At 43.7% G+C, this 12,413-nt stretch overlaps 1 protein-coding gene across 1 annotated transcript in view; it reads left to right on the top strand.

Moving 5' to 3' along the window:
- LOC118211647 (cadherin-4-like) overlaps nt 1-12,413 on the top strand; it is a 249,611-nt gene that overhangs the window by 82,782 nt on the left and 154,416 nt on the right. The window contains exon 3 of the mRNA XM_035389009.1: nt 12,206-12,229. Coding sequence (XP_035244900.1) covers nt 12,206-12,229 — 24 coding nt within the window. The remainder of the gene's footprint in view (nt 1-12,205; nt 12,230-12,413) is intronic.

Raw genomic sequence — 12,413 nt, 5'->3', positions numbered from 1 at the left:
TGTTTTGGATTTCCTGAAAAATGTGTGACTTTGTCATGGTTTTTCTCCCCACACTTTGACAAGTACTATGACATTGAGCAAATCAACCCTAAACAATGCAGGCTAGCTAGTTAGGTCCACCCTTCAAAAATGTTTCCTCAGTGACTGGTTTATGGTGAATCAGCAACTCATCCCCTTTGTTGTGAAAATGAATCCTGCAGCAAGAAACAGCCATAGGTGATCTCTGACAGAAAATGTAGCTTTAAAGATATAGTTTGCACTCTAAAAAGGAGAGCCTCAAGAAAAAAGACTCTAAACCATAGGTTGGCATTGTTCATAACATATGCACATATGCATCAAAGGGTTATATATACATATATATATATATATATATATATATATGTTTAAATGGTAAACTGGAGTTTGCTAAGGTAATAGGGCTATACGGGGGCAGTGTTTGTGCAAGCCATAGCCTGGATATCTCCCCCTACTGAGGGGGGCGCGTGTGTGTGCGCGTGCATGCGTGTGTGCGCATCAATTATATTATTGAGCGCACCATAAAAACACAATAAGATACACAAATACATCCAAAGCAACACTGGGTCACTGTATAGAAACACTGCGTTTTCCTGGTACTTGGCTGTATCCATACACTGGATACGTATTACGTTTTTGGAAAACACATATTTCTGTTTTGCTAATAAAATCTCTCAGTTAAAGTGAACTGAAACAGAGGCCAGGAAAGCCTCGAAAGTGGGGTAACTCTTTTCAGGATCACTTAAGTTCCATTTTCTCCGGTGGGAGTATTCCCTCTCCTCTCCTCTGCAGCAGCACTCTCTATCTTCCTGCTCTTCTCCCACCATTAAACATGCTGAGTCTTTACTTCTATCAGTGTGTGCTCTTCTATGGAATAGAACTGCAGCTCACTGCAGATAGCATACAGTGCGTTAGAATGTATTTTCCACGGTCTGTCTTTGTTCATTTGCGAGCTCAGGCATGCAACTGCCCTCTACTAAAGCCTGTGCTGTTGGCAGCTATGTCTACACTCTCAATCTCAGTCCATCAACTGGGATGCTGTTCAGTCATTGCGTAGGCGTGTACTTCATAGACAGCAGCCGCAGGCAGGGCGGGTGTCAGGTCAACTCGAGGAGGCTACTAGTATGAATGGTTAGACATTGAAAATCCCACCAAATGAAACTTCTTCCTATCAGCGCCGGGAAACCTGGGTGGCGGCCAGTTTTACACTAGCCGCCACCCAGATTTGCTGGCACTGATATCGTGTCATAGGGCGCATCCATACACGAGAGCAGCGTCTTAACAGGATTAGGCACCCAGCAGCTCATTAAATGATTATGATATGATCATATGAAATGTTATGAGCATAGATCAGCATCTACAGCATTGGGCTGCATAATGACCATAGCACCACAGCCAAACGTCACACTCTTACCGTGACTCCTACTAGGCTATACATCCTGGTCTGTAACAACAACGGCAGGCCTCCCCATTCAATTGGAGTGCTTGTCCGCCAGCAAAGATAATGATTTGCGGATATCCACATCTCCCCCCTCTTGTTAAAACTCTGCATTTCTTAAAGGTGCATACGCATGGCAGGATTGTGCCTGAGGTAATGTGATGCTGAGATTAATCTGGTAGAGGAGACCTGCATAGCTCAGCATGGCCTCTTATCATACTGCTCCAGCAAGACAGCTTTTAATTCTTCCAGCTGATTAATTCACTTGCTGCCTATAGTCACTGTTCCTTAATGCAAATGAGGGAACACCAGGCTAAATATTGGGCTTTGCCTCTTATATATGTAAATACATAGTACGCAAACTCATTTCCCATTCTTATTTAATTTATATGAGTTTTTCTATAACTGCAGGCGTAATGATTTTGGCAGCACTTGTAATGACAGCATTAAATTGCCTTACAGCTATTTTATTGACTTTCTGTGGTGCCATTTTGATTGCCCTGAAATATAAGTGCTATTTGCTAAAAGTCTCCTTTTTTCTTTCGTTGTTTCAGATTGGCGTAATTTGCTACAGGAAATTCTGAGAAAAACAAGCTTGCGTTATGTTGGGGGCTCTGGCAGTATGGTTAATCCCAAGTGGCTACAGGGCCAAAGCACCTGCTGTTTAAATCCTTTTGATGTACTTGGCGTCATTACCTTGAAATGACTTCATGTAGGAATAGTGGCTGCTGTGATCTTGAAACTTGCAAAAGCCTTGAAGATCAGAGCTTGAATTAAAAAAAATAAAATAAAATAAAAAAGACTAGTAAAAATATAATAATATAGGCGATGGACCTGGGTGCTATGTTTGTTTTGTGCCATTCAATTCAGTGCCACGGACTTAATATGTCTAGCTGCTAATGACCTAACTGTGCAACAGCACAGAAAATGCAGGAAAAGGCTGAAAACCCTCTCAGGTTGCCAGATACCCACATAATTACACTGTAATTAAACAGCCATCATTGCCACTCATTGATGCATTGCATCCATGGTATTTAGGGAGGCAGCAGTTATTTCTCAGAGACTAAACCCTAAAAAGGCAAATTTTCAGATTGGTCACACGCTGCCATTCGTTGCGCTTGCAGTTCAGCTGTGACCGCGAGCATTAGCGCGCTGCTTGTCACGTGTTCTATGCTAGACGTTGATGATTTTGATCAGCATGGAGAGTGATGTGTTAGCGATACCCCTCCAGCAGGCCCCCAGAAACCTTACACATCACCTCACTCGGACACCACGATCCTCCCAGCCTTTCCCATAGTTTTAGGCCAACACAGGTTTCTCCAAGCTCCTCCCATAGCTTTTTGGCACCTCTAAAATATTTTGGCTCCTCCCATAGCTTTTTGGCCCCGCCCGTAGCTTTTAGGCCCCTCCCACACTGCTCACACTTCCGTTGCTCCTTAAGAAGACTAATTACATGTGAGCATTACCCTTTTCATAGTATAGTCACCACCACAGCTCCGTCTCATTCTGTTGCTGGTTCTGGTGTAAACCTGTGGGCATATCTATTAGAACTAACAGCGAACCTGTACACCGACTGGATTCAGGTAAAACCACTGGAATATTACAATTCATATTCTAGATAATTCTAAATGATCACGGGTTCCATGTGTTACTGGCACCCATTTGCATTGTCTCATGACCCTGGTGAGATGTAACTGGAGAAAGCCCTGTCCTTGACTTTGAACAATTAAATTATGCAACTGCTGAATTCTGGTACATTAGTAAAAAATCCTATTAAATTAATTTTCACAGCTCATTTTATGTAAGCAGTTGAAAAATGTAGAGCATACTTGAAAAATGTGACTGTTACATAAATCTTTCTCAGATTTCAAGTTTTAAAATGCATTGAAGTTAGACCACATCTGGGCCTTATAAAAAGCTTTTGTGAGTACGTGAGGGTGAGAGATGGGAAGAGTTAATGTGGGTGAGAACCAAGCACTCCTGGTGAGGAGGCATTAATCTTTTCTGCTTTTGCATTGCACCTGCTTGTGCTAGTTTTGTGTTGTTTATTTCTTAACATGACCCGGTGTAAGCTTGGCACCACTTTGAGGTAGCATCAGCAGCAGGTGAAGCCCTGGGTCCAGGTACCAGGTACTAATGAGGTGATGGGTGGTATTTTTACCAGGTACAACAATGGCCTAGTCATATTCTTCTCTGCCCCGAATTGTGCTTCTTTTCCCTTCGTTAAACTCTTAACGGGCCTCTCCTGGGACACATACATCCAATTTGAAATTTCCTACACCTAAAGCAAGGCGATAGGGGGCCTCGGGGGGTGTGGGGTGTGGGGTGTGGGGTGGGGGGTGGGCGGTCGGCATTATCCGCCCTCTGTATTTCACGGGCGCTGGGTTAGACGCCGCGCTGGATTAGGGCTTAAATCAGCTAATGAACCCCTTGGTGCTGAATTAAAGCGGCACTTTGTAAAAACCGTTTGACTCCCATCTCTTCATGAGAGCTTTGATATGCGATGTTCAATCACACGGTCCTCCGCACCTACTTAAAAGCACACAGCAGGCTCTGGATGACTCCCCTGTGTTTTTGCAACAAGGTTGCAGTTTCCCATTTTGTGCCACGTTTCGTCGGTTTGTGTGGCCCGCTCACAGTGGATTTCTCCCATAGCACAACGGCTGAGAGGACAAGAGAAGAACAACAGGGTCATGTGACTGTTCTAAGCTGCTTTGGAGTGTCAATCAAAGAGATGTTGTTCCAGGTGGTAAAACTTATGCTTTCCGTTGTTTTACACATCAGCATTTCTTTCCGAAAAAATTATTTCCACATTTTCATGCACAGCCTTGGAGCTTTGCGACGACTACTTCAAAATGACACTGTGTAGGGATCTTTTTCATTTTTATGAACTAATTGTTAAACTAAGTTATAGCACCCATACGCCCTATAGAATTTTTTTCCCTTTTTGCCTGTACACGTAGATTTTTAAAAGTTCTCTCTCTTGGCTTTTGTTCTTACCTTTTCCAGTTATATTCAGCATCACTCTATAATCTTTTACCTGCAAAAAGAATAAAATAAAAATAGCACCATGTACTTTATCATAATCATTTAAAAAATATACATGTTGAGTGAGGTGATAAATAGCATGGGTGCCTTGAAGCTTTCAGGTTATTGTTAAGTCTAAAAATGTCAGTTTTTGCAGAAAATTATATGTGAAGCAATCAGGAATGGCAGCATACGTCCCCCGGACGAAGCTCAGTCATGTCAGAAGGCTGTGATGTAATGCAGGGCGGGTGGAGAGCAGAGCCTGCTGCGGTACCTCGCATAATCTTCCCGTGCTGTGCCAGGGGAATGCGCTGAATTCTAAACCTGTCTGCACCAGCGGGAAAGCAGCTGTCCTCGGAGTCTCCGCGTGTCTCAGAGCCCGTCCCCGGGGGGGCCGCGGATGCTTAAATAGACGCTGGGGAGACGAAACCCGTGTTCGGCGCGGCGCGGCGCGGTGCGGTGCGAGCGCTACGCCGTCCCCGACCGGGCCCGTTTAATTGCAGAACCGTGTTGTTTTCATTGGTCTTCGTGCGTGCGGGATGACAGGCAGTGCATGCTGGGCGTAGGGCCCCCGGGCCAAAGCGGAATGTTCTAGCAAAAGCCGCCGCTGTGGCGCGGTAGCGTGTCGGGGGAAAGGTTACGGGAACATTGTGCGATTGCTCGGGGGATGGTAATGGGTGTCTTAGGGAAAGGGAGTGAGAACAGATGGAGGCAAGTCCTGCGACCGCGCATCGCTTATTTCACTCGCTCCTACAGCAGCGGTCTCTGTGGCGTGGGAAACGGAACGCGAGCCGCCGCATGAAGCTCGGCGGCGACTCGAGCGGAAGCGGTCGACGCCCCTCCTTTTGCGTCCGCGACTGAGCTGAGGCCGCCAGCCTCGGCGCGGCGCTTTTTATCTGTTTGATCGCAAACGTTGATGTGTTTTGATTAGCACGGAGAGTGATGAGGTAGCAATGCCCAGCCCTCCCAGCAACCTTGCACGTCACCTCACACCGATGTCAAACCTAGTTTACAGGCTCCAAGCCGTCCTGCCGAAGGGGTGCATTTTGAGTGCCTGCACATCCTTTTAACTTTCATTACACCTGCAGGGGGGAAACCTTCCTATTTTCCTATTCGCTCTAATCATGTTTCAGCTCCACAGTGAATCCGAAAGGAAATTAGGAAAGCTGTTGTGCAGAATGCTGACCCTGTTCCCAGCACACTGCACCGGTATATGCCAGTCTGTAGAAATGGTGTACCTGCTTGTTGCTTGCCGTAAAAAACCCCCCAAAAAAACCAGCACCAGTACTATGCCCATCAATGAGCAGTGCATTTGTTACTGCATGTTAATAGAGCCTGCAATAGAGGGGGCTGGGGGGGGGGGTGGTAGTGAAGTCTAGGTGGAGGTAGACAGTAATCCCTTTTGATTGGACTAGGCTGCCACTGAAGACTTCCCCTCAGGAGGCGCGAGGAGTTCACTCCTCTGCTGAAGACCCTCAGGCTTGGATGACATCATCAACAGTGGAAACGGAGAAGGGAGGCTGCAGGAGGAGGAGGAGGCAGAGTCACTGTTTCTACCTCTGGTGCCTATTCAGACAGGGAGCTCAGGCACTTACCAGGAAGCCACTCAGCTTTTTAAAGCCCGCAAGGCCTCTTTGCCACACCTCTTGCTAAGCTCTCCATTTGAACCAACATCTGGAGCTGTCAGGACTGGTTAATCACTGCTATGAGTTAACAACCCCTTTCCTGTGTGTTTACAAAATGCATTAGGAAGAGTGACCTCTTGCTCCAAAAGCGGCTGCATGCAGAAGCATGCGCATACTTGCGTCCACACAGCATTTAAAAGGACAACGCACGTGTAGATATGTTCAGATTATTTGGTTGGCACACACGCACAAGCACTCACTCTCACAAAAGCAAGCAGAAGGTTTTCATCCAGGAGGCTGCAGGTTCAAGTCGAAAGGACTCAGTTTGCTGCAGTTCAACACGACCTGTTATGTGATGGGGGCATCACATGAAAATATATGCATGAATAGGGTGGATGAACATTTTCAGCTGGACAGTTTTCTAATACGCTGGTGTACCACAGGTGGTGAGATTTAATAATGAGAGGATAATGGAGATTTTCAAAGACACGCCAGCACATGCCTTCTTTTCCATCTTCATGGGGGAGGTAATGGAGCTTTTTTGTGCCTGTCAGCATTTTAAGATATTATATTTTAGTATTTACAGAATTTATGCATGCACACCAGATTAAATAGAAGCATACCCGCACAAGTATTTTATTTCTGATCAGGAAGGCCCTAGATTGTGTATTTGTAATCTGAGTTGTGCAATCCGGTGACTCAATATGCTAAACGAATATTGTAATTGCCGTTAGATTTTGATGCTTAACAATAATTGGGAGAGGCATCATGGCTTAGCTGTGTGCTGGTGATGAGGTTCAAGTGCATTTTGAACTGATATAAAGCCTTATATTAAACAAAGTGGAGATTGTTTTTGAAGTGGAGATTATCGTTTCATGTGTGTGATCTAATCAAGGGTGGCTCACTCCACGCTTAAGAGCTTGTCAGCGTTCATTTGGGAAAGATCAACATCAAGTAGCCAAAGCTACATGATTTAATCATTCACACCCATTGGGCATAAGCCCTTGGAGAAAGCAGATGGAATTCGGCATGGTGTGCCCCTGCAACGCTCCCCTTTCCGGTGCAACCAAAGCAGGCCATTTTCATCTTGCTTCATGGCCACACCACCCGTGAATGTCACATGACCCGGCAATGAAAAGGCAATATGACTAATGTAGGTAAATTGAGTGATATCAATGAGCTCTGTGACATGGGAGAATTGTACGGACTGCCTTCTTGCTACAGAGTATCAGAATATGCATTCATATGGCTCGTAAAAATATATCTTGAATATCTGAATGTTCTGGTTGATAACTCAGCAGCTCAGTAATAGCGGTATCATGTTATGCAATATATGTACATGCATAGCATCACAGCACTGTGAAGCAGAGTTTCTGGTCCTGGTTCCAGTTAGCTTTGATGAACAGCTCTAATATCCACTATCACTAAATGGCATGGAAGTGGAGTACCTTTGCAGAAATCTGTAGGGACTCTTGATGACTATGCCATCTTCACAAAGGCAGTGGGCGTTTATTTACTTTGCAGACGCTCTGGCAACCTACATACAGCACATACTCTTTTACTTTCTTTTCCATCTATACTTCTGGGTATTTTCAGAAGCAGATCCTTTTAAGCACTCGAGGGTGCGCCAGCTGCAGGATTGGTTTAAATCTGGGTTCAAAGCCAGTTCCCTAATGACTCTTTGTGGTCAGTGCTGGTGTCTGTTCAACAGGCATTAGCTCAGCACAGTCCCAGCCATTGAGCAGTTCTCTGAGCAGCTTGTTTGACCCATGTCGTCGAAGCAACAGGGGAAATCAGATGCTGATTAGAGCACTGATGGTGAACATTTGAAGGGGTATGTTGGCAGAGGAAATTAAATTACTCCTGCACTCTGGGATGTTTTTTTCTTCTTCTTCTTCTTGTTTTCTTTTCCTTTTTTTTCCATGGCTGATTCAGCCAATATCGTGCTGCCTTGGTGCTCCTAAGATTATGTAATGTCTCTAAATCCCAGATCACTTCTCCTTTCTGTAACCCTCTTATTTAATTGTGTTGATCCTATAGGATTTGTATTGAATCTGTCCTGGGGTTTTTTCTTCATTCTTAAGAGTATCGATCCAAAGCAGTGACAGATTGCAGCTGCAGCGATGAGCAGTCCTGTGGATGAGAATGATAAAGAGGCTGTAGGCCCTGGTGCAGGGAAGTGGAATCACTGTTTTTTTTGTAGAAGTCATGGGAGTGTAGTGCAGCTGCTTGCTATGTTATCTGTGTATAAACCACAATGTGAAGCAGAGGGACACAATGCCCGTGACTTCCCATGTAAGTGTTCTGCTCATGACTCCTGTGCAGCAAAGCTAGTTGAATAAACCAACATCGACTTGCCTCAGTATCCTTGAGAGGTGAGTTTAATATGGAACACTTTTGAATAGATTTTCAGTTAATATATTTTATGTGTGTGTGTGTGCAAAATTATGTATGAGCCACAGCTTAGTCAATATCCTGCCATCAGAAGACGGCCCCACTCATGTCACAAAATGTTTCTTTTTACCTTTTCTGTGAGATGTGCTCGGCAGCTGTTGCCATGGTCAGCGCTGCCTCCGCACCTGCGGTAATGTTACTGCTCCGCTTCAGCCCATTGCCCTGCTCGTATGTGAGTGACGTGCTGGAACCGTAAACTGTGAACACAATATGGACAAAGTGGCTGAGACGTTGCCCATTGACTTTCCATGGGCTTGTGAAAAGCGTTTTGAAACCGTGGCTGTCCCGCTGTGTTGTACACATTGGAGCCAGAGGCTGCGCAGTAGGGAGTAGGCAGTACCTTTTTATGGTTATTAAGTCCAGGCTGGGTCTGGATTGCCCGCTAAGAGCATGATGTGATGCCCCCGGTTCGTATGCAGAATATTTGCATTTTGTGACGCAAGTGACGCAATAACTCAGCACACGGGGAGACATTAGATGTAGACCAAATACCTATTCCCACTACATGTTTTTGTTCAAAAAAAAATATTGACTTTGTATTTTCACTGTATTGGTTTCATTGTTTATACCACTGGTGTCATTACCTAAACCAGGAAGTGAGCTTCAAAAAACAAAGCCCATTTTTAGCCGCTTGGCTGTAACAAATGGAAACAACACCATGCTCTAGCATAAATGTTTTAATTAACAGAGAAATTATTGAGCAGTCTCCCTTGCCATTTCCTGTTAACAGCAGGAGAAGGGCTAGAGCGTAGTGATGTATGCAGTAGGACCTCTCTTAATTCCTTACTAATTAAACCTGACTTTTACTCTGTCAAGTGCTCCTGAATTTCTGTTATGAATAATTGATGGTTTATGCAAGTGTTTTGTTGAGTGTTTTTGCCGTCGAATGAGTCCTTGAACACATTAAGGCAGCTAATCTGGATTTAGTTTTAGATAAGAAAGTGTGTACTTTGCATGATGAGGAGGCTTCATTTGCATTCTGCAAGGAAGTAGTATCACATTCAGGAAGGAAGTGTCTAAACACCTGGGCATTTCGAAAGATGAGTACATTGAAATTCGGGTGAAGCCCTTTCACAGACCCTGTGAAGTAAATCACATTCGTATTTTCAAGTTTGAGTTTCTTGAATTTACTTAAAGTAATAAAACTTTGTATTACAAAGTCCTGCCAGATGGCATCAAGTTTAGCGGTAAATAGCATCAAGAAGCAGTTCTGCAGGCCCTACTGGCTCCAAAGGAGAGCTCAGGGTGTTTACTCAGATCTCATTAATCAGAGAAGAGTACACACACACACACACATGCGTGCGCGCATGCATGTATGCATGCACGCACACACACACACACACACACACACGCACACACACATGCGTGCGCACATGCATGCATGTATGCATGCACGCACACACACACACACACACACACACTCACACACACTCACACACACACTCCTGCCCCTGTTAAATTTACTGTTTAGAGGATAGAATATAAATCTATTCCTTCCAACATCAGCAGACAGCAGACACTTCAGCCAGTGCTATAATTCAATGCTTTGGAAAGCTGATATTTTCACATGATTAATCAAAGAGGAAAAATAGCTTTGACCTTTCTCCTGCAGGTTTGTGGACGGAAAGTATGTATCATGCCATTCAGATGGTGACTGTAGCTACCATCAGCGGTACATTAACATCACACTTCCTAACTGCCCAGTCCTCAAAGTGCCCCTGACAACTCTTTGTGATAAAATAACAGTCAGATGCAATAAATACTGTCTGTATACCCAGAGGAGATGGTAGGAGAGAATAATTGAGCTCACCAGAGTGCTACAGTGGCTTAAAATCATGCCAAATGAAGGAATTCATTAGTTATAATCTCAGCGGAATTCAAACCTTTATATGTACGTTTTTGCAATTATTTTTTTGACAGTATAAATAATAGCTTGTTTGCTAGAAATAAAAAGGAAAGCAGCAGATATGCTAAATATATGCTGGTTGAACAGTGAATTGACTTTGCACAGGTGGTGTAGTCCTCAGAGAATGTTTATGATGATGATGATGATAATGATGATGATTATTATTATTATTATTATATATTTTTATTATTATTATATAACACATCAGTGAACTCAGAAGAGCGCCATATATATATATATATATATATATATATATATATATATTAGAGTGTCCTATTTTGGGTAATATGAACTTTTATAAAGGCAAGTGTGTGATGAAGCAAGTGTGTGGTGTGTCTGTTTATGTTATGTGGTGTGTGCATTCTCCCAGATTTGAAACAGTGTTCTAAGTACAGGCTGAGTTGAAAGCAAAACATCAGTGGATTTATTTTATTGGAAGTGTCCATCTCTGTCATGTTCCTGCTTGAATATGACAGAGATGAAGGAAGTGTTTAGTTCATTGATGGATTTCTATTGTGTAGAAGGGCATGATACTAATTGTGCCTAAAGAAGATGCCCCAAAATAAATAAAGAATGAATAAATTTGGCATCCCAGCCAGACTGGTTTTTGTTTTCTTCTTCTCCCTGGAAATGCATAATAGCTCAGCTGAGAGTTAATTGAGGGCCTTCAAATAATGGCAGCAAACAGAGAAATTAGTTCCCATTGTGGAGGAAGCAGCACAAAGGCATTGTGTTCCAAATGTGTTCTCCATACCTGAGCCACAGGCTAGGGGCTCACGGGGCAGTGGTTTGATCTTAGCCCAGCTAGTCTCTGTGCCTTTTGCCAGAACGAGGCTCGCCCAAAATGCTAAATAAGCCCTGAAAAAAAGAAGGGCCTCATCAAATTTCAGTTTCTCCCTTTGGGGAACAGGGATGGGACCATGTCTCTGAAACATTAAACAAATCACCACCCACCCACCTCCCTCTCCGCCCGTGCAGCTTCTGTTAAAGAACAGAAATATGACTTTTTACTGTTGCTGCTTTCTTTAGCAGGGAAGGTAGGAAACCTACAGATAATTATGAATGTGGAAAGAGCAAAATGAGTGTCATGGAAAACTGAGAAGTATTGGAAAAACTGATTTGATTGTTTTCGTTGTCTGTTATGGGACAGCCTGTGGAGTTTGGATTTGGATTTTTGGTTTGAGTAAACACAAAAAAGCACCAGCCCTGATTCATAGCTAGCTGTGTCTTCCCTCTTCTGCCATATATCTCATACACACATTATGTTTTGGCAAGGGCTGTGGTGTGCTAATATATTTGTTCAACATGGACCTTATTTCAGGGTGATTTCCATATTTACATGTACGTATAGCATATCGACATAACTCTATACTTATTTAAACGTATTGAATTTGGACCACTGTTCATGGGCAGAACTGCAGTGCCCCAACAGTGATTTGCACTCACAGCCCTCTGGCCAAATGTCCAGTTCCTAAGCCATTACAGAAATAATCAAGGTGTCATGCTTGTTGAACTCAGGGGTCATAGTCGATTGCACGTTTACGAGCTCTAACCATCTCTCGGACCATTGCTGAAGTTTTGAGGGGGCTGCTTCATTACTGGTGCTTTGTGGAAGTTACTGCTGTTCTGTATGGGACAGCCTGTGTCAGGTTTGGAGTTTGGATTTTTGGCGGTAATGACTGTGAGTAATGACTCACATTGACTGTAAAACTAATGTCATTTTCTCGCTTTTCACTACAGATACCGCTGGGCCTTCAGGACGTGGTGAGTACCGCACACATTTCTAGTACATTTTGACCCTGAGTGTTTGTGAGTGTCTGTCACGGTTAGCCCGAATTTGACATGGAGAGAAGCTGTTTTAAAGGTTGTTTAATTGTTTTTAGTGCAGTGGATTTACAGAAATAGTTGCATTCACGGCATGTTTATATTTCTTCTTCCTAACACACAG

This window comes from Anguilla anguilla, chromosome 13 (assembly GCF_013347855.1).
Source record: "Anguilla anguilla isolate fAngAng1 chromosome 13, fAngAng1.pri, whole genome shotgun sequence".
NCBI lineage: Eukaryota > Metazoa > Chordata > Actinopteri > Anguilliformes > Anguillidae > Anguilla > Anguilla anguilla.
The sequence above is the reverse complement of the archived record's forward strand: the minus strand, read 5'-3'. Positions and strand labels throughout refer to the sequence as shown.